Genomic DNA, 22,112 nt, shown 5'->3' on the forward strand with positions numbered 1-22,112 from the left:
CTTTTTTTTATTTTAGTTTGAAAAATAATAATAGTACTCAAAATCAAAAGTACGTAACTTAACTACTTTTACAAAAAAGCCTTTCTGAAACCGCCATTTTTACATGATATTTATCGCAGATTATGTACAAATTATCAACAATAAAGTTCCTATTATTATGTAAAGCTTATTTATTTACACCAAGTTTCATTTTACGAATTTTATCTTTTCTGTAGTTCAACATCACCGTTGTTCACTTTGATCTGAAATAAAAAAACAAAAACGTTACATGTATTTTATGTGAAAAAAAAGTAAAACCGACTTCAAAAAGGATAAAATAAAATATTATCCCGTTTTATATGCACTAGCAAAACTGATACGTTTAAAGTCGGCGCCAAGCCAAATAGTTACAATACTGGTGATCTTATATGGTATTTACTTTACTGTGGGGTGGTGCTTCAGAGAGACACACTTAGAGATAAATTTAATACATTTATGTTCATAAAAATATTGTCAATTCCTCGCGTTGTCCCGGCATTTTTGCCACGGCTCATGGGAGCCTGGGGTCCGCTTGGCAACTAATCCCAAGAATTGGCGTAGGCACTTGTTTTTACGAAAGCGACTGCCATCTGACCCTCCAACCCAGAGGGGAAACTAGGCCTTGTTGGGATTAGTCCGGTTTCCTCACGATGTTTTCCTTCACTGAAAAACGACTGCTAAATATCAAATGATATTTCGTACATATTTTCCGAAAAACTCATTGGTACGAGCCGGGGTTTGAATCCGTGACCTCCGGATTGCAAGTCGCACGCTCTTACCGCTAGGCCACCAGCGGTTCAACGTCATGTATGTCCGTATGTCATTAGGCTTTGAATTTTGGTAGATTCTTTTAGATGCTTCCCTCATTCCGCTTACGTCAGATATTGACGAGAATCCAAAATGTTGCGTAGAAAGTCGTTTTTATGTAAGTAAAAATTAAAATTCACCGCATTTATTCTGTTGACTCCAGGGACCGGCCCGCTATCCCTTATCGGGGTTTTATAAGGGTATTGCATAAGGCTTAACTCACCATACCCTTTGCCAGACGAAACCCTTTGTTTTGCTTTTAAAAACCCTTATATAAAGCTACCACATTTGAGTAATCGGTAGCCCAAATACCCTTACAAAACCCTTATCATCCGCTCACCAACACCTTGCATATTGCTTATAAGGGTTAGCCTTATAAAGGGCTTCCCTTTTAGCATATAAGCGTGCTAATTTAAGTCATCTACCTTGTTCATAAAGCACACATTACTTCGAATCCGAGCGATCGTCGGCGGCGACGGCGGCGTTCTTTGACTAGGCACGTATTTTCTTTCCTTTTCATACACTACCGTAGATATATACTAATCCTGTCTCTTTCACGCAAAGGGAAACCTTTATAAAAAGCGCTTAAAGATAAGGGTAACCCTTATTAAGAGCTAGCCTTATTTTTGGTTAGCTTTTCGGTAAGGGTTAGTCAAAGGTAAGGGTATGAATGGGCTTGCAGTTCAAAAGGGAAAGTCTTTCAATGTGTTAGCCGTGTTTAAATGTCGCCCATTGAAAGGGTTTTATCGCGGAAAGGGTTGTCCGGTCCCTGGTTGACTCTCAATTGAGAAATCATGAAAAGGACACTTAGATAACATGTTTTGGCAACATGTTAACCTTTTGTTTCTTTAAATCGTATCAAGGAGTCAGTGAAATAGTCTCAAATTAAGCTTGATATGCTTGTCCAAATCATATTTGCTAGACGGTATTGAAAGCATCATTAAGTATCTAAAATAAAATAAAAATGAGAAACCTTCTTATATCACATATGGCTTAAAAATATCCTCAGATCATACCCTTAGTAATACAAAATAATACATATGTCAACAGTTAGACCAGGTTTTATCTGTACCCATAATTAACGATACATCTAGAATTAGGCATAATTAGTTTATGAGTTTTATGACATATTGTGTACGAGAGTTTCAACACACATATGAAATATTTTATAACATATCTACACAGGAAGGTGTAAAATGTAACAATAACAATAGGAAGACTATTATAATCCAATAATCGATTGTCGGCAACGAATCGGTTTTCAATCACTGTCTGATAATTGGTGTCAACAAGTTTGAATTAGAGCTATTTACTAAATGATTGAACTCAGAAGTGGTAACGTATTCGCCTGAGTAATAAGGGTGACTCAAAAGGTGAAGGGAACTCAAAGCTTATACTTAATTCCTATAATGCTATATTGCGATGGTGTGGTCTTGTCTCCCTTATGAGTTGCTAAGCGCATCTTCTAAGAGTTGCAAAGTGGCAAGCGGAAACAGGGCGGCCAACTTTTGCGCTACAAAGATGTGCTAAAGCGTCACATGCGGAGATGTGACATTGAATCATCGCCCTGGGAAACTTCGGCACAAGATCTGCCGAAATGGAGGCATACAGTGAGCACAAAAGTGCAAGCCTTTGAAGAGCAGAGGCGAGTCGAACTTGACGCGAAGCGTGACGAGTTAAAGGCCCGACCACCTGCGGTCATAAACCACAATTTTGTCGGAGGGGTGCTGACCTGCGGTGAGTGTGGCCGTACATTTACTGCAAAAATAGGCTACGTCAGCCACCTTAGAGCTCACTCGTCGCTCTCACTACTCTCACTAGCCAGGAAAAACTTAGTCGCCGAGGCCGAAACCGGCCAGGACAGGATGATGATGATGATGATAATTCTAAATAGTTTTAGGAGCTATTTAGCACACGCAGCGATATATCAAGAATTAGGCAAATTTAGTTTAAGACGTATAAAATATTTGATAACATATCTACACAGGAAGACCACGAGGTGTAAAATGTAATAACAACAATAGGAAGACTATTATAATCCAATAATCGATTGTCGGCAATTGACTCGGTTTTCAATCACTGTCTGATAATTGGTGTCAACAATGTTGAATAAGAGCTATTTATTTTATCATTGAACTCGGAAGTGGTAACGATTATTCTTTGCTTGATATTTTGTAAGTATATTCGCCTAAGTAATAAAGGTGACTGATCGTTACTAAAGCTCCCACCAAAAGCAAGTGATTGGTTACTTATTTTTAAGATATACCTAAATACATACCTACACTCTTTTAGTATGACTGTAAATAAAATCGTGTTTTTTCTACGACATGGCTCTGTAACTTGTTTTATCATTCCTGCTAGAGGTTATTAGATAAAAAGCCTGAAAAATTAAAAATTACTAAAACGTTAAAAGACACTCATGTGTTAAATTACTTAAAACCGTCAGTCCGTTTAGTTTGAAAGAAATATCCATGGCTAACAAAATGACGTACCTGAAATTTGTTTGCTATCCATTTTCTTATGAAAGGTGCGTAAAGTCGCAGCTCGTTGAAGTGTTTTTCTTTTTTCTTCTGCGGCCAGAGGTTGATGAGACACGCCACGACTACAGTTACAATGCATCCGAATGCTGTGTACCAAAAGTACGATATCCTGTATAAGTAGGCCACTTCACTGAAAAAAAAAACAATAAATAATGGTCGTCATCATTATCATTGCAGTACTACCTTTTGTTAAAATTACAAATAACTAACTCATAAGCAAGCAAGTGTACAAACTAAGTTGTTTATATTAGACCAGTAGCAAAAGGTTTGCATTGCAAAACGTAATCAATTATTAAATAACCGTTAATTTTTAAGTAACAAAAGAATAACAAAAGAACATATATATAGTAGACCGAGGCGAATTGGATCGCAGGGCGATCGGAACAAACTAAAAATCTATTCATAATTAAAATATTTCTTATGACTGGCGTCGCAAGCCAATGAGAAGAGACGCACGGTGCAATTTTAATGTGCTCAAATCAATACAATATTTGAAATATCAACGGATTTTTCATCGTGATCCAATTCGCCTTGTGACCCGATTCGCCTCGGTCTACCCTACTAATAAACAATAATGATATTAAAAGAGAGATCGATAGGACCTTACTTTTTATTTCTACATTTTATTACAACTTTATATTTAAATGATGTACCTATTCTGTTTTATTGAATTTTTAATGGTTCTCTGTTTTTAATACCAACTTTATTACGTGAATCCTTATTACAAAATTATATGACGGTAAATAGGTAGATGTATATAGACTTACTGCTCGGTCGCCTCCAGTACGGTTTTCTCGGGGAACGTGTAAGTACAATTGTGCAGAAAACGGGGTTTTTCTTTAAAACGCAGGGACCCGTGCGCCTGCGCGAGCTGCGCCTGCGCCGCCACCCACCAAGAAGTAAGCAGACCAAACACGCCCCCGCTCAAGGCGCTCTGGAAAACATAATCGGTTACCACGAAGTACAGTCAGTATCAATAGTAGCGGATGAAACAACGAGGCAAAAGTATCTGACACCCTTAAATACTTTTCCAAATAGATATAGCTATATAATGTCTACAGTTCGCGTCGGAAGGTTTGTCACAGTCCAATTGTTACATCTACATATAGAGACATATTTCTTTTTGTTAAGTTGTTATAGAATAGTACAGTCATACTTTTGACGGGTAGTTTGATCCGCTAATTTTAATGTTGACTGTACCAAACTATTTTATTATTTTCGTAAGTTAACCCCTTCATCCTATACGTTCAAGCCACCATCCAGTAAAAATATAAGGACACTAAACCTTTTAGAGAATTCAGAGAGCAGAAAACGCAAATAAGTAAATATGTAGGCACATGGTGTTGTTCTATTACTACTATATTTTCATTATATCTAGAAAATTATTTCAGTATTAATACTCGTACTTACCGTAGAATCAATAAACGGTAAGAATAGACCCATGAGGAATACACCAGTCAGAGGGCCCATTGATGCAGATGACAAACTCATTGACAATTGTAGAACAGATCCCAACTTCTCAACAATAAACACTAGGCCTATAAACAATAGAATAGAATAGAATGCGATGCCCCACGATGCGAAATTGTATTTACCAAAAAACTGTATATTATACATATTAGTTTGAAATCAATCAGATACACTGTGTTTACATACCGACACATATGCATCCAATAACTACGACCACGGCGCGCATAAGTATTTGTGTCTCCTTGTGTGACGGCTGCCTGAAAAACGGCTTCCAAAAGTCCTCCAGTACTACAGCAGACATTGAATTAAGCCCAGTTGACAGCGAACTGAAACATGACAGCGAAAGAAAATTTTAATCTTAGAGGAAAGGTGCCGAATCATGTTTAACGTTTTATTTGTATAATATAGAAAATTCCATTCATTTAAATAATAATTGTATCAAAATAAAGACTTAAAGACCTACCGCAAAAAAGAACGATTTTGTTAATCGGTCTCTTATCGCACAAATAGGCAGATAACGAAATTACGATTTTCGTTTTTCGCGGTAGGCCCTCTGTGCCTGTAACAAATTGCATTGAAAATCGCAACTGTAAGTTAAGGGTATTTTTACCTATGTATAAGCAGATTAATGTTAGGGTCCGACCTGTTATAATATACATTGATTAGTGTTCAGTACGAGTTTGAGCTAGCATTAGACACTGATCAATGTGTAAACAGGCCCTTGAGTTAAAGAAATACATAGCCTCCAAAGGCTTACAGTCCTATCTATAGTACTTATTAAGTTCTAGGAAATGTAAATCATGTCAATCATTAGAATAAATTTAAAAGTGGTTTTTTTTTTGCCTTGGGTGAGACTTGAACTCACGGCCTCTGGATAGCATCGTTCGCAGACGTTTCTGCTTGTTAAAATTAATTTTGAATTGCATTTGTTCTGTTTTATTTAATTTTAAAACAAAACAAAATCAAAAACTGTAATAGATGTCATATATTACAGTTTTTGATTTATATATAGTAGTGTGACTACTTAAAAAACACAAATCAAAATATTTAATAAAATAATTTGATTTGTTACCAAACTTGTTCAAAACAAAATCAACTAAACATATTCCCTACACGACATTATAGGATTTCCGACACTGGATGCGTTCTGCGGTCAGCGGTCAGGTCAAACCCGCATTATGTATGAACAACATTGACAGCAAAGTTGAAGTTTGACCTGACCGCTGCTCGCAGAACGCATCCAGTGTGGCAAATCCTTATAGGTTCAAACTTCACTGGCAAATTTTGGACTTTTTGGGTTCCGTACCTCAAAAATGAAAAACGGAACCCTTATAGGATCTGTCTGTCTGTCTGTCTGTCTGTCTGTCTGTCCGTCTGTCACAGCCTATTTTCTCCGAAACTACTGGACTAATTAAGTTGAAATCTGGTATACATATGTAAGTTTGTGACCCAAAGATGGACATGTACCGCAAACAAATGAATTTTAAACATGGGGGCCACTTTTGGGGGGGTAAATGAGAAAATTAAAAAATAAAGTTTTTCAAACTCATTGTGAGATTTTCAAATATATTTTTTTTACAATTTTAGGATAAATAATTTAGAAGTTATTCAAGAAAATACGCAAAAAATTACCATTCCCCCCCTTTATCTCCGAAACTACTGGGTATAAAATTTTGAAAAAAATAAACAAAATAGATCTTTACTTATAGATTACAGGAAAACCTATTAAAATTGCAGTCAAGCGTGAGTCGGACTTAAGTACTTAGTTTTTGATCCGACCCCTACGGGTTTTTTAAAGACATTTCACACTCATGGTTCACATAAAAAATACATTGTTTAAATTGTGTAATATACGGAACCCTTGGAACGCGAGTCCGACTCGCACTTGGCCGGTTTTTTTTTTTGTTTGGCTGGGCTTTAGGAGGATATTCAACCAACCTGAGTGCTGCACTAAACACTCCAGCAACAAAGATACCCGGCAAGCCATTCCATTCTCCTAGGACGTCCATAACCAACAACGGCAAAATCTGATCCTTGGCCAGAGCCAGCTTAGAGTCCAGGGGATCACAGTCGTAGTATCTAGCGTATGCTAGCATCCCGCTGAAGGCACAGATTAACACTATCAATGCTATGCCACCTAGAAAACCCCACACAGCCCTAAAAAAAAGTATACTCATTAGGTGAAATAAAGTTAATATTCTCTTCGGTTACCGCGATAGTTACTCATGAAATAAAACTATGATGAAAACGGATTATATCGCATTGTATTACAAATTCAATATACGCGATATAATCCGTTTTCATAGTTTTATTTCATGAAATAAAGTTGATCAAATGATTAAGAAGAAAATGGACGACCGCCCCGAAACCGCCTTTCCTTTAATTTCCTCTCTGGATATTAACATTTTTGAAAATATTTTGACACACAATCAACCACACCTATCAAAAACGAAGAGGGTTTGATTTTATTTTTAATTATTATAAGAATTAGGAGCATTTAAAAATTTGTATGGAATTTGATTTTCGCTCCTAAAGGATGACTCACGTTAGACCGGGCCGTGACTGGGCCGGAGCTTCCGGCGCTTACTTTTCTATGACATGACAGGTGATCACGTGGTGCTTTCCATAGAAAACGAAGCGCCGGAAGCTCCGGCCCTGTCACGGCCCGGTCTAACGTGAGTCATTCTTTACTCTTATAATAATCACAAAATCGATAAAATCTAACGAAGGAGCATAGCTATGGTCAATAAATATATACATCAAATTGTGTAAACATACTTTCTAAAATGTAAATATCCAGAGAGGAAAATGGGAACTACGTTTGTATAGAGAAGTGATCGTCCCCTTTCCTATTAAAAATCGCTTAAAGGGCTACCAAGAGTAACAAGTGTAATGTTTATTATCGTTTTTTTTATCGCAAAAAAACATTGTATTTCAGACAAACATCCTTCGCTCGAAGTTGCCCTACCAAGTTTTCTGTGATGTTATTCATTTCGACTTACCTTTTTGACGATTTCAAGTCTGGTAGGGACAAAAATCTCTGCATCATAGATTGATTGACCGCTATATTGCCAATCCAATAAAACATGGACCCAATGGAGACGGACCAAATAGTATGTCGATCAGTCAAATCAAAGTGAAGTCTGAAAAAATTCGTGTTAATTTAACTAATTACTTGTTAGAAAATACTTTTGGTAAGGCATAAAGGGTATTATAGGCCTACAGTTTGCCTGAGGCCGTTGGTAGGTAAGAACTTATTGTGATCAGCTACAGATTGATTGAAAGCTTGGCTGCAAATGTAATATATAAACTACATAGTTTTAGTCCCAACGGTCTTGTATTTCCTCCTACTAGAAAATCACCGCACAACTTTTTCCCAACTGCCTGAGATAACCGATAAACCTAAAGGCATTAGAATTATAACTAATAAAAAAAATACATGCGATCAATCAGATTACGAGCAAAAAAGTAATATTTACGAGGGCATTTCTATCCTTCCTGTATTCCAGTTTCGTCGCCAGACTTCGCCAAAGCCGCCAACAATGATTGTCCCTTTGATGATGACTAAAATCATTGCGCCAGTCATCACTATAGTTTGTATCACATCCGTCCAAACAACGGCTTTTAAACCTCCCTGTAAAATAATGAAAGAATGTCAAAGAGAGGAAATGGAGTAGGTAGACACTCATTTCAATTGAACTTGGTATGCATAAGTATAAAGTTAATCACTTAGTGTTCGTACCTAGTTAATGTCGTTATGACTACGGAGAACAGGGGGTTGATTCTCAATTAACAATTTGTGTGGTTTTGAACTGGTTTTGATACGACCTTGACAATCGTCTCGATGATTGGCGCGCATCTCAGGTCCGACTTTCACTTCGTTCCGTTTGACACAAATCAGCGGAAGCAATCTTCAAGGTCGTATAAAATAAATTCAAAACCGTGACAAGTTGTTAAATCTGAATTGGGCTCCTTCACTAAACTTCATACTAGTTCATACGGACTTTATAGTCCACCAAACAAAGGAAATACAGGGGAAATAATTCGTGTATAAGCAAATTTTGGCATAGTTGCCACGACCACGAACGTAACGTCACGTTCGAAACGTCAGGCCACAAACAAACGTAACGACGTACGAGATAAGTCCCGTGTTAGTTTAAAAAAAGTTCTTACCAATGATGTATAGAATATGCAAACAAAGCATACGATTGGGGTGACGATATGAATGTTGACACCGGTTACTGAAATGGAACGGACAGAAGACATTATAATACGATTTACAAAAGCATGATTCAAACTGCACCGCTTATTAAACATTCATTTCCCGGAATTAATGATACCTAAAAGATGATGTAGCTAGGGGCATATTTATTAGCAACGCACCTTGATTAAATGCTAAAGCTGGCACGTATATCACAATGGGTAACCACGCCATCTGAAATTAAAGACAAATACTTTTATCTTATCTTAAACGTCAGACATGAATTAATTAAATACATGTTTGTTATTGAATTTAAGTTTGTTATTGAATTATTACTCACCAAATAAAAACTAAATATGATAGAACCAAATAAACGAACCCGTTTATCGTAACGAAGTTCTAAGTACTGAAATAAATAAACACACATTAAATATACGTAAAAATATACACGAGACACCCAACCCAAACCAAACAAAGAGGAACAAATCAGAAGAGGATGTCAAAACTATCATTGAATCGTAATTAGAATTACCTATACCTACTTCTACTGCGTTATACAGTTCATCGTACCCGAATTGCGAGACTGAATTGCGAAGGCATTGACATACGGTAACAGTGATATTTCCTGCGGCAATGCAGCTGGCAGCAATGCGGCGTCGCAAATGGAAATATAGCCTTAAAGGTGACATTCGGGCAGGGGTGCAAAACTCTTCCTTTCGGGTATTCTCGGCTCCGTTCGGCTCAGCATTGCTCCGAGCAGTTCTTAGTACGACCACAAATAAGATAATTACTTGAATCTTGACAACCCTACATAGCCGAAAGGGATAGTACCATACATAAGAAAGGGACAGGATGATTCGTCCCAGAACCGCTGTCAAACATCGGTTTTGTAGGAAGTTTCCTTTCTGTTCGGTAGTACTATTACTTATTCTGTGGTTCAGGTGGAAACTGTAGCTGTGTTACTGCTGAGTCGCGGTGTTCACGCGGCCACTGTCACTGTTAATTTCTTTGATAAAACTAGTGACGGATTGAACGTTTTTGTCGCGGCAGTAATTAATACACTGCACAGCAGAATGTCACTCATTTTCTCAATTTTCAACTCCACTTTCAAGGCAAAAGTTAAGTACAGCCTGACCAGTAATATATGATCATTGTCAAGAGGGCGCTGTTATTCTCATGTAAGTATAGGGTGACAGACTTCAGTATAGTATGAAAAAATTTGTTCCAGTGAAATTCCACAACATGGCGCGTGATCATTATGGTCAGGCTTTACTTAATCCCAAGAAAATCAAAACAGTACACACCTCATAAGCCGATGTTATTTGTAAATCGTGTAATACTGGCATGAAAGTAAAAGAGATGACGACTGACATTAGGCAGGCTCCGGTAAGGAAAAAAACGTATGACGTCCCGTATAAGTAAAGCTCCGTCGGTGTACCCAGCAAGGAAATACCTGAAATAAAGCTGTAACATATTTCAGTAGGTATACCTAGAGTTAGACCAAGAAAAGTCTGCAACGATTTTGATAGCAAACGCAGTGCAAGGGTTATTTTAAACGTCAAACTTCTTTGAAATTATGACTTATACTTTTCTTGGTCTAACTCTAAATATGTAGATGTGGTAGTCAAACTCCAAAGCGTCCAAACTGTCAGGTTTATTTATTCATTTAAACTTTATTGCACAAAATACAAAAAACTGCATTCTCTACCAGTCAATCATAGGGCTAAACAGATATGTAAAACCGGCCAAGTGCGAGTCGGACTCGCGTTCTAAGGGTTCCGTACATTGAACAATTTAAACAATGTACTTTTTATGTGAAACGTGAGTGAAATGTCTTTAAAAAACCCGTAGGGGTCGGATCAAAAACTAAGTAATTAATCCGACTCACTTTTGACTGCACATTTCTAATAGGTTTTCCTGTGATCTATAGGTAAAGATCTATTTTGTATGTTTTTCAAAATTTTAGACCCAGTAGTTTCGGAGATAAAGGGGGGAATGGTCATTGTTTGCCTATTTTCTTGAATAACTTCTAAACTGTTTATCCTGTTTATAAAAAAAATATATTTGAAATTCTCATAATGAGCTCTTTCATTTGACATGTATCTTATCTTATAGTTTCGGGGGCCCTTACGGATACACTTCGACCCATAGGGATCTTTTGTGCAGTTACCCCCTAGGAAAGATCCGTCCGCTACTCAAGAGCCTTCCCCACCATCTCCATATGCCGGATGATGGACCTTATGGGTAGCTTTTTGAATTCCTTTGGTACCAGGTAGCCTGTTCCAAAGTCCTTCATTCTTTGTCTGGCGAGGGCGTGACATTCACACATAAGGTGATCTATTGTCTCTTCCTCTTCGCCACACATACGACAATCGGTGTTGTCAGCGTGCCCCATCTTGGCCAGGATTCCCTTGACCCCGTAATGGCCAGTAAACACCCCCGTTATTATTTGGAGTTGCCGTTTGCTAAGTTTCCAAAGCTTTTTGCTCCAACCAGAGTCTACCCCTTGTATAAAGAGCTTTGAGTGCTTTAGACCCGTCAGACTGTCCCATTCTTCCGGTGTTTGGTCTTAGTAAGGTCTTTGATAGCCGTTGTGATGGTTCCCTGTGAAAGCCCCACGAATGGTTCCGGACCTATAAGGTTGTTTGCAGATCCGGCTCTGGCAAGTTCATCTGCATTTTCATTGCCCATGAATCCCTCGTGCCCTGGGATCCACACCAGTTGCACTTTGTTTTGCCTTCCAAGCTTGTTCAGAGCTTGGATGCCATTGTATACCAGTCTAGAGTCCACTCTAGGCGCCTTAAGCGCTTTGAGTGCAGCTTGACTGTCGCTGAGAATATAGATATTCTTCCCTTGGGTTTGCCTAACTATATTCTCATGTGCACAGGCAATTATAGACATTGACATTTGACATGTAACACGATATAGTTTGAAAAACGTTATTTTTATTTTTTTTAATTTACCTCCCAAAAGTGGCCCCCGTATTTAAAATTCATTTGTTTACGTTACATGTCCGTCTTTGGTTCACAAACTTACATATGTATACCAAATTTCAACTTAATTGGTCCATTCGTTTCGGAGAAAATTGGCTGTGACAGACAGACAGACAGACAGACAGACTACAGATGCACGGGTGATCCTATAAGGGTTCCGTTTTTTCCTTTTGAGATACGGAACCCTTATAGAAATGGACGGAATGGTTAGAAAACGTAAAGGTAAATAAGCTACTGGAAAATAAAATTAATGGGAAAATATGCGAATGGTTAGAAATGCTTTCGGGAAAGGAAGCTATTGAGAAAAAATAAAATGGTAAAAATTGCGAATGGCAAAAATCGCGAATTGGAAAAAACTATTTCCGGAAGAGAGAGTACACGCTCTGCAAAGTCACTCTCGCCTAAAATACAATATTCATTTAAAACTAGACGTAGTAAGTAGGCGTAGTTATGACGCCTAATTACGCATAGGCGAGGATTATATTTATCTAAAAATCTTTATCACTTCTTAAAACAATTAATAATGGTATTACGATAAATATCTTAGTATGATTAACTTTTGAATAAATAGTGGTAAGTGTAACCGAAGTTCCCAATAACAATAACCATGAAGCTGTTGGTGGTACTTTCCGCTCTTATAGCGTGTTAGTAATTTACTTATTATCTTTAACACATACTACAAAAAAGTCGAGTTTTATTAATTATTGTTTTTTGCTACTTACCAGTTAAATTAAGTGGTTAACGGAAATATGGTACAAAATATTTATTAAATCAGGACTGTACTTCAATTAATAACCCTTTCTTCTCTTATATCTGTTTCTTAGTGTGCGCTGGAAATGCTGTCCCTCTGGTGCCTGGGGATAACAGCCACTATGTCGAGGGCGAAAGCCGCTATATCTGGATGCCTGATGGCGAAGGAGTACCCTATCTAGTAGACCTGCAGGAATCAGCTGATGAAGGCCTCTTGCTCAACAGAAACGGCAACAATAATGCGTACTGGCTCTACACCAGGTCAGAAATTATTATTGATTAATTTTTCAAACATCAAACATCATATATAAATGCAATTTAGAATTAAAGCCTAGACTAATATTAAAATTTATTTTCAGATTGAATCCAACCAACCCGCAAGTAATTGTTCATGGGGATGCTAATACCATTTGGTCTTCCAACTACGTTGCCAGTCGCCCGCTGAAGGTTATCGTCCATGGATGGAATAGTAATGGAAACAGTGCCATGAACCCTCTAATTACAGATGCCTTCTTGGGCGTTTCTGATGCCAACGTCATCGTAGTGGACTGGAACGCTCTGGCTAACGGTTTTTACGTATCTGCCGTCCGTGGTGTTCCCAGTGTTGGAGAGTCCCTGGGAAATTTCTTGGTGTGGCTGATCAATACCGCTGGAGGAAATTGGAACAATGTCCACCTGGTCGGATTCAGTCTGGGAGCTCACGTCGTTGGCATTGCTGGCCGCGTAGCGGGCGGACAGCCCGTCCGAATAACTGGTATGTTTAAATTTACAGAACTTACGGTTACGCTATCCTGCGATTGATATAAATAATTATTTTTGCCGCTATTTAAACGACATACTGAGCACTACTTTTATTTACGTATGTAGGTCTAGACCCCGCCGGCCCACTATGGGGTGGAAACAGTAACGCCTTAGACGCCAACGCAGGCGCCTACGTTGAGTGTATTCATACTGATGGTGGTCTCCTCGGCATCTTCGACCCCATCTGTGATGCCAACTTCTACCCCAACGGTGGCAGAAACCGCCAGCCTGGCTGCTGGATTAGCACGTGCTCCCACAGCCGTGCCTACGAGCTGTTTGCCTCCACTGTCATTAACAACCATCTCATCGGACGTCTATGCGACAACATCAACCAAGCTCGAAACAGCAAGTGCTCGGGAGACACATTCCAAATGGGCAACGGCGTTCTTACAAAGCGAGGGTGAGATTCTTATTTAATTTTCAAGATAACAAACCTGGCATCCGTGTATTTTGTAACAATATTAACTTTTTTTACTTCTACCTAGTGACTACCTTCTAATTTATGCTACATGTTACCTATTACACTATTGTTTTGTTTTCATTTGTTTTGATTAAATTGTTTTCATTTTCAATAACCCATTCTAGCATGATTTTTAATGTCCTGTGATCTATTGTGTTTTATTATTATTTTATTTTCAAATTGTAATGTCTTTGTTTCAGAGCTGGAATATTCGGGTTAACAACCGGAAGAAGTTGGCCTTACTAAAGATATTGTCTTTGTAAAACCAAATTATTATTTTTTTAAAGTTGTGTTTTGTATATAAGATAAGTACCGAAGTACTTTGTATTTAAAAAATAAAAGCTACAATTCCGTTTTATGAATTTATGTCTGTTGTTATATGCCTTTAAATATTGAGAAAATAAACATACTTTTTTATCAAAGAATTATGAAACTAGTGAAATTATTTCCAAAGTTTGAAACAATTTTATAGGCGTCTAAAAGAGATATATCCTCCTGCCGCCCATAATTTTTTTCGTCAGATGGGATACAAGCCCAGGGGCCTTTTTTATGTTCACATGGTTCCGACCCAAGACTTCGACGTACGTATGATTATATTATTGGGGGATTGTATTAAAGGTGTGAGATTTTTTTGGCATCATAAAGGGTATCAGTAGAAGATTAAGAAAAAGAAACATCGAAATTCGATGTCTTTTTATAGGACTCTGGGCCACTAACTCGAAAAAATTTTTTTTCCTAGATTGTGTACCTATTGCCTGTGCCTTCACGTTGATTTACCCCGCTTCTGTAACATATTTTAAATATATGAGAACTAAATAACGCATTTTATGTACAATATTATTCAAAAAAAAAATTACCTACTTTTGCCACATGCTACGAATAATATTGGACACAAGCAGCTTATTATCTTACTTTGACAATTTGATTATAAAAATACAGTGTATATACAATTCTACAAAAGCAGTGGAAAACTAATAAACTGGAAAAATTACCTAACTTATACTATTTTATTTATTTATTTATTTATTTAATCTTTATTGCACAAAAGAAAACCTTACAGTACAAAAGGCGGACTTAATGCCATAAGGCATTCTCTACCAGTCAACCTTAAGGCTAAGCAGAGAAATTGTGGGCGGTGCTACAAATACAACAGCAAAAATAAAATAAAAATAACATATAATCACATATATACAAATATAATATACATATATACTATATATAATATATATATAAATAACGACGAGACTCATTATGAAACTAATAAAAATACACTAAGAAACTTTCTTTCCGCTAGCATAGAAAGCACGTAAGGATTTTTTGAACGCGAACTTATTTGGCGCATTTTTTATGTTAAAAGGAAGTCCGTTCCAAAGGCGCGCCACCTGCACAGTGAACGAATACGACATGAACCCGGTTCGGTGAAAAGGGATGGACAGAGACATATTGCCAGAAGAGCGAAGTTGGCGGTCGCGAGAAATGCCGTAGTATTGAAATAAGGATTTGAGGTACTCAGGAGAGTGTGGATCGTTAAGCACAGAAAAGAGAGTGGAAAGCAAGCGAATATTGCGACGTTGTCGAATTGGAAGCCAGCCAAGCTGAGAGCGAAAGGAAGAAATGTGATCATATTTGCGGAGGCAAAAAATGAAGCGAATGCAGTTATTCATCAGGCGATCCAATTTGTCGAGAAGCTCTTCGTTTAAGTCCGGATAACAAACATCACCATAATCAATAATGGGCAGTATAAGGGTGTTCATTAATGCAACTTTAGTTTTGATCGGTAAAAAGTGTTTCAGTTTGTTGAGAGAATGAAGTGAGCCCATGACCTTACGGCTGATTTCAGTAACCTGTGCCCTCCAACTCAGGGTATTGTCAAAAAGAACACCCAAGTCTTTAACGCTCTGACTAAATCTTATTGGGGAGCCGTTAAAGCTTACAGGTGCAAGTGCGTCCAAGTCTAGTTTTGCAAGCTGTCTGGAACTACCTATAACGATAGCCTGGCACTTTGACGGATTTACAAAGAGGCCAAACCTCTCAGACCACTGCTGGATATGCAAAAGGTCCAGGTGAAGTTTACCAATGCAAGTTGGGAGGTCAGTCACGGAGCACTGATCGTAGAGTTGCAAGTCGTCAGCATACAGATGGTAGGAAGAGCGAAGGTCAGGTGTAATAAAATTGATAAAAGTGGAAAAAAGAAGTGGAGATAAGATACCTCCTTGAGGCACGCCAGTTGCCAGATCACACCAGTCAGACAAAGACCGGTTGACTTGAACTGCCTGCTGGCGCCCCCGCAAGTAGGCAGTAATCCAGTTAAGGGCTGTTTCAGAGACACTGATATGTTTGAGCAAGGCAAGGAGAATGTCATGGTCAACGGTATTAAATGCGTTAGAGAAGTCAATAAGAATAAGGACCGTGACCATTTGATTCTCCATGCCCCGCCTAATGTCTTCTGTTACCTTAACAAGCGCAGTACTGGTGCTATGACTTGGTCGGAAACCGGACTGCAAAGGGCTTAAAAGGTTATGCGAGTAAACGAAGACCGAAAGTTGTTTATGAACAACCGCTTCAGCGATTTTCGAAAGGAAAGGAAGAATTGAAATGGGCCTAAAGTTACTGAGAGTGGTGGGATTACTAATTTTAGGCAGTGGAATCACAAAAGCTTTACGCCAAAGAGAAGGGAATTCACCAGAGGCCAGTGAAGAGTTGATGATATCAGCTATCACAGGAAGTACGCAGTCGAGGACTGACACAATCATGCAACGACTGACATCATCACAACCTACGGCTTTTGACTGGATAGCTTTAATAATGACCTTTATGTCAAATTCAGAGACAGGACAGAAAGAAAAGGAATCTGTGGCAGGAGAACGCAAAGAAGATATGTTCAAAAGAGTAGTGGCCTTAATAGTGGTGTCAATTGAAGGAGCGGAGGAAAAATGCCTGTTAAGGTCGTTGAGAGAAAAGGAACTGCCATTAAAACTGTTGGGGGGTTTTCCCAGGCCAAGAGATCGCAGAAATTTCCAAACATCGGCCATAGACGAAGAGGAAACATTACGGTGAATAAAACGCCGCTTCGCTGTACGTACCACCTGGTTGCAACGATTACGTGCTGCCTTAAAGAGTTTCCAGTTGTCATCCGCGCGGTCACGTTTAAAGAGCCCGAAAGCTCTGTTCCTCCTCCTCATTGCCATTCGGACGTCCTCAGTGATCCAAGGAGCCGGCGGACGCCTAACTATAACTTCTTCTATAAAATAAGAGTAACCGCCCGCAGACTTATTAAAATCCCATAGTTACTCTTTACTACCATCTTATTTGAATTTATGTTTTTAATAAATAATTTTGCCGAAATTAACTAAATTAACTTTTCAAGGGGACATTAAAATGAAATACTTTATTAAATTCAAATTTTAATAGTTAAACAAACAGCAACCGCAAACCAACCCAATACATACATACATACATATAATCACGCCTTTTTACCGGAGGGGTAGGCAGAAATCACGGATTTCCACTTGCTACGATCCTGGCATACCTTTTGCTTCCTTCACTTTCATAACATTCCTCATACACGCTCGCCGGTTTAGGGTGCTCTTGACCTGGCCTTTCTCAGGATTTCCCCGATCTGATCAGAGAAAGTCCGCCGAGGTCTGCCCCTTCCAACTCCCGTTTTTACCTCTCCCTTATACACTCTCTTTGTTAACCTTCTTTCACTCATTCTTTCCACGTGTCCAAACCATCTCAACATACCTTTCTCAATTTTTGTCACTACATCTTCGTTCAGTCTACACTTTTCCCTTATCACACTGTTCCTAATTCTATCTCCAACCAACGCAATATTGCGGTTAAAGCCCGTAGACCTATAAAGAACCTTATATGTATTACGACCCACATGCCTTCTAATTATTAATTGTTGTATTAACATGAATATCGATTAAAAGTAAAAATAAATATGGTAAATCAAAGACATATAGTATCTGAATTCAATAGGCGGTAAATTTGAACTTTTATGACAGGTTAAAGTTGAAGAACTTTTAAAAGGTCATTGGGCGCGTATAAATTAAAAGTGTAATTATGCTTGGGCCGGAATCACTACTTTGTCGGAGATCTTTTAATAGGTCTTTGGGCGGCAGGAGGTTATAAAAAGTTTTTGAAGTAAAACTTCTTTAGGCGCGACTAGCGGAAGTAACGCTCAGTAGTGACACACGCAACGTCAAAGTGCCAACATAGCGATAAACGTCATCGTCAAAGAAGTTTTACTTCAATCGCGCGTAAAGATTACACGCACACAATTTTTTTACAAAATTGTGTAATTAGAGTGACTAAGTTAGCCTTGTAATTTTCATAAATATTAATATCAATACTCGATTAAAACAACAAAGTTTCAAAAAGTCATAAATGTTCAAAAATACAGAGTTATTTAAAGAACTTTCCTTGGGTAACAATCTAGGTAACATACTCGTATTGTGGCAGGTACAGTCGGCATCAGATACATCTGATCAATTCGTTGACTGTATATTAGATGTGTTTAAAAAGCTTACCTTGCAACCAAAGAGAACGTGACAGGAACGATGCCCATATCCCTCCCACCCATCAAATAATCCTGCACAGATTTCTGTTTCTTTACACAGCCAAAATATAGCCCTATTCCCGTGCACACGCCTAACATTAAGACGAACACTGAATAGTCAATCATTGTAAAATGTTGAAATGACTTTCTAACCACTGACACATCTATTGGATCATCCATTTTGTGATTTTTTTGCACTGTTTTTTTTGTCTAAACCAAGTATGGGACACCTCTGTTCCCTAGGGGACGACGCCGTATGAATGAATTTTCCAATTATACGCCCGCGATTTTTGTGCACTGCTCGGATGGACTATTTTAAACGAAAAATTGCTGATTTCCTGTCTAGAAATAGACCTCAAGCTGGCCTCAGGTTTGAGTGGGCGTGTAATCATCAAGACGATAAGTCGACAACATACCGGTACTCGCACTTCCTTTGGATTAGATGCTTAATGTTCCTTTAATGCTAGCAAAAATAGCCCTTCTAATGAAATAAAAAAAAATTTTCAAAGTAAAGACATTATGAAATAAGGAGCCAATAATTCATTATCATCATCCATTACGTCTCACTGCTAATCACCTCATTTCGTGGACAAACAAGAAAGAAGAGTCATTTTACCTACATTCTGAAATAGTGTGTAATATGTACATATTATTATGTGTGGTTCTAGTTTTCGTTGCTGGAAATCGTAATAAAAATTAGAGCAAGTAGAATTTTTATATAGATACCTATTTGTTACGTATTTATGTATGAACATTTGTTCATGCCAAGTTTGACATAACTTAAGCATGTCATTTTAAAATGAGAGCGTAACTTCTGTTGCATGGGTGCGGCTTCTAGGTGACAGGTTCGTGTGGTCTGTGTGAGGTGTGTGTGTGTGTGTGTGTCTGGGAGGTGTGTGTGTTCGTGAAGACGAGACTCGGTGTGGGTCGCCCCCTACGAGATTGGATGATGTCCTTATTAAAAGGTCACTAGAAGATATCGTTAACGTAACAATTTGTTTTGGTTTTGATACGACCTCATCAATCATTCATGGGTAATTTATTATTAATATTTATTTGAAACACTAGCAACTCTTGGAGCTGATGCGTGTATATCGAGCACTTGTATTTTATTTTGCACTTTTCAAAGTTCTAAAATGTATAATCTAGTCTATTTTTGAAAGTGTTCGCTGACTGTGAACACTGTTCACAACAGTTTCTGGTAGAAAGTTCCACTAAATGTGTGGAACTTTCTGCCACACGATTTGGCAAGAAGTGATTGTAATGTGTAAGATTTTATAATAAACTTCCAAATATCATCACTGAATTGTCTGAATTTTAAAATTGTGTAAAACGTAAGCTTATCTCTAAAGCCTATTAGCACACAAGACTAATATACATGGATGATGAAACACCGTGGGATTAAGTGTGATAGAAAATAATTAATTATTTATTATTATGTGAATAATGATGAAATTAATAATGGGGAAGGCGGCTGAAAACTAATTGTAGATGGCGCCACTAGAGTTTGAGACAACTCGACCAACTCGTTGTATGAAATTTATAACTGAAAAAAATACTATTTGTAGGTATTTAATAAACCAATGTTTAATAAAACTTCATAATTAAACTCTCTGTATAAGTATTAAATTTAGTATCTAAGGCCAAGAAACTGTCGGATAAAGTTTCAAAGCCATTTATATAAAAAAGTTTTGTTTTGACAGGAGCATGTAGGTTATTTTCATGTACGTAATAATCGTCTGTTTAACGCGATAAAATGGATCCTCATGAAAAATATGGACGTCTGACTGTAACACAGTTAAAAGCACTTTTACGGGAATGCGAGGCATCCGTAAAAGGGAAAAAAACCGGCCAAGTGCGAGTCGGACTCGCGCACCGAGGGTTCCGTACTTTTTAGTATTTGTTGTTATAGCGGTAACAGAAATAGTACATCTTCTGTGAAAATTTCAACTGTCTAGCTATCACGGTTCATGAGATACAGCCTGGTGACAGACAGACGGACAGCGAAATCATAGTAATAGGGTCCCGTTTTTACCCTTTGGGTACGGAACCCTAAAAAAGACCTCATAGAAAGGTTAAGTATATTTGGCTATGTACTGTTTTCACTCGAAAATATTATGCTTAAAATATCAAGGAAAATGTACAATATCAACATTTAAAATTGATTTCCTGTTTATTTCAGGTTAATATATTACTATCCAAATAAAAAATGTTTTGTTCATTTTCTGTCAAGCGACGCCACAGCCCAAACTAATCTTTTTTTTTTATTCAAAGAAAAAATGTGGGGCCAAACTAATGTCATGTCACAAACTCTAGTGGCGCCACCTAGTAGCAGTTTGACAGCCCCCTTCCCCATTCAATAAATACCTAATTATGTACCTATATTAGGTAATCCGTATTTTTGACATTTAGATTTTTATTCTAAAAAGTTTCTAGACTAGTATTTTTCATACAATTTTGGTTTATGACGATCCTTTTGTGAAATTCTTATGATTAAGTTTGACGTATCTATAATAATTCAGTTTTTAAGAACAATAATAACTGCATCAATAAATTGCTCTGATATATTTAGATAAACTGTAATATTTGTAAAACTTGACAATTTAAAAGTGCTTGTTGCTAGGCCTATTTGAATAAAGAATATATACATATTAACTGTTGATTCTTGTACATTGTACAATTTGGAGTTTGGACTCTGGTTTCGAAGGGAGTTTTAATAAAACATCTAGTATAAGTATAAACAGTAGTATGTTTAATGGGCTCACACAAATCACCTCGATATACGAATAGTACATGGCGCAAAAATGGCGCAATAAATACAAATATAATAGAAATATTTTACAGAAGCAACGTTCTTACGTATATATTTTCACAGAAAAAAGTAAAAACAATTGATAAGATTTGCTTTACCGCCTTTTTTTTAAATTGAAAAACGAAGTGTATTTTTCTGCCGAAAATACGCCAACCTTTTTTTTTTTTTTTTTATACCACGTCGGTGGCAATCAAGCATACGGCCCGCCTGATGGTAAGCAGTTACCGTAGCCTATGAACGCCTGCAACACCAGAGATATTACACGCGCGTTGCCGACCCTTTAAAAACCTGTACACTCCTTTTTTGAAGAACCCCATACTGTAGCCCCTCGGGAAAACCTCGGCAGGGAGCTCATTCCACAGCCGAAGCGTACGCGGGAGGAAATTCCTCTTAAACCGCACAGTACGCGACCATTTAGGTGCTAGGGTGTGAGGATGAACACCCTGCCGATGGCGAGCGGTGCGGTGATAGAAAGCGGCCGTTGGCATCATGTCAAACAATTCTTCAGAGCACAGCCCATTGTACAAGCGGTAGAACACACACAAGGAGGCGAAGTCTCTATTTAAGACAGCTAAATAGTCGCAGTACCGACATTATAATAATAAGTACTGATCATCTGTTTGGCTGTTTAATGGACCTATGCCTTCATTTGATATGGCCACTTCAACTTTTAAAAAGTTTGGAACTCGACAAATA

At 37.9% G+C, this 22,112-nt stretch overlaps 2 protein-coding genes across 5 annotated transcripts; one reads left to right on the forward strand and one right to left on the reverse strand.

Moving 5' to 3' along the window:
* Positions 1 to 152: 152 nt before the first annotated feature.
* On the reverse strand, positions 153 to 19,018 carry LOC134755994 (sodium-coupled monocarboxylate transporter 1-like). 3 transcript variants are annotated; one of them, XM_063692747.1, is made up of 13 exons: positions 18,576 to 19,015; positions 10,341 to 10,500; positions 9,377 to 9,442; positions 9,219 to 9,270; positions 9,009 to 9,076; positions 8,315 to 8,469; positions 7,838 to 7,978; positions 6,774 to 6,992; positions 5,022 to 5,161; positions 4,776 to 4,903; positions 4,133 to 4,299; positions 3,318 to 3,495; positions 153 to 242 (listed from the first exon to the last, which is right to left on the reverse strand). In XM_063692747.1, the coding sequence occupies exons 1-13, from the start codon at positions 18,782 to 18,784 to the stop codon at positions 201 to 203; spliced, it is 1,725 nt and encodes a 574-aa protein (XP_063548817.1). In that variant the 5' UTR covers positions 18,785 to 19,015; the 3' UTR covers positions 153 to 200. The 3 variants fall into 3 exon arrangements, 2 of the variants coding, with proteins under 2 accessions (XP_063548817.1, XP_063548819.1); XM_063692749.1 differs by having other exon boundaries at positions 10,341 to 10,489; positions 18,576 to 18,712; XR_010129094.1 differs by lacking the exon at positions 153 to 242 and having other exon boundaries at positions 3,354 to 3,495; positions 4,805 to 4,903; positions 18,576 to 19,018.
* On the forward strand, positions 10,499 to 13,998 carry LOC134756011 (pancreatic triacylglycerol lipase-like). Of its 2 annotated transcripts, none has more exons than XM_063692782.1 (4): positions 10,499 to 10,515; positions 12,854 to 13,040; positions 13,139 to 13,533; positions 13,647 to 13,998. In XM_063692782.1, coding segments are annotated over exons 1-4 (921 nt in total). In that variant the 5' UTR covers positions 10,499 to 10,514; the 3' UTR covers positions 13,985 to 13,998. The 2 variants fall into 2 exon arrangements, with proteins under 2 accessions (XP_063548852.1, XP_063548851.1); XM_063692781.1 differs by lacking the exon at positions 10,499 to 10,515 and adding an exon at positions 12,620 to 12,673.
* Positions 19,019 to 22,112: the final 3,094 nt, after the last annotated feature.

Source organism: Cydia strobilella, chromosome 3 (assembly GCF_947568885.1).
Source record: "Cydia strobilella chromosome 3, ilCydStro3.1, whole genome shotgun sequence".
Lineage (NCBI taxonomy): Eukaryota > Metazoa > Arthropoda > Insecta > Lepidoptera > Tortricidae > Cydia > Cydia strobilella.

Bases quoted from the DNA above. Each gene is read 5' to 3' on its own strand.
- LOC134756011 (XM_063692781.1), top strand. From the start codon at position 12,637: ATGAAGCTGTTGGTGGTACTTTCCGCTCTTATAGCGT. The intron at 12,674-12,853 runs GTTAGTAATTTA...TCTGTTTCTTAG, and splicing joins ACTTTCCGCTCTTATAGCGT to TGTGCGCTGGAAATGCTGTC. The intron at 13,534-13,646 runs GTATGTTTAAAT...TTACGTATGTAG, and splicing joins ACAGCCCGTCCGAATAACTG to GTCTAGACCCCGCCGGCCCA.
- LOC134755994 (XM_063692747.1), bottom strand. From the start codon at position 18,784: ATGGATGATCCAATAGATGTGTCAGTGGTTAGAAAGTCATTTCAACAT. The intron at 9,077-9,218 runs GTGCGTTGCTAA...GTTCCATTTCAG, and splicing joins AGCTTTAGCATTTAATCAAG to TAACCGGTGTCAACATTCAT. The intron at 5,162-6,773 runs GTTGGTTGAATA...GTCATGTTTCAG, and splicing joins GTGTTTAGTGCAGCACTCAG to TTCGCTGTCAACTGGGCTTA.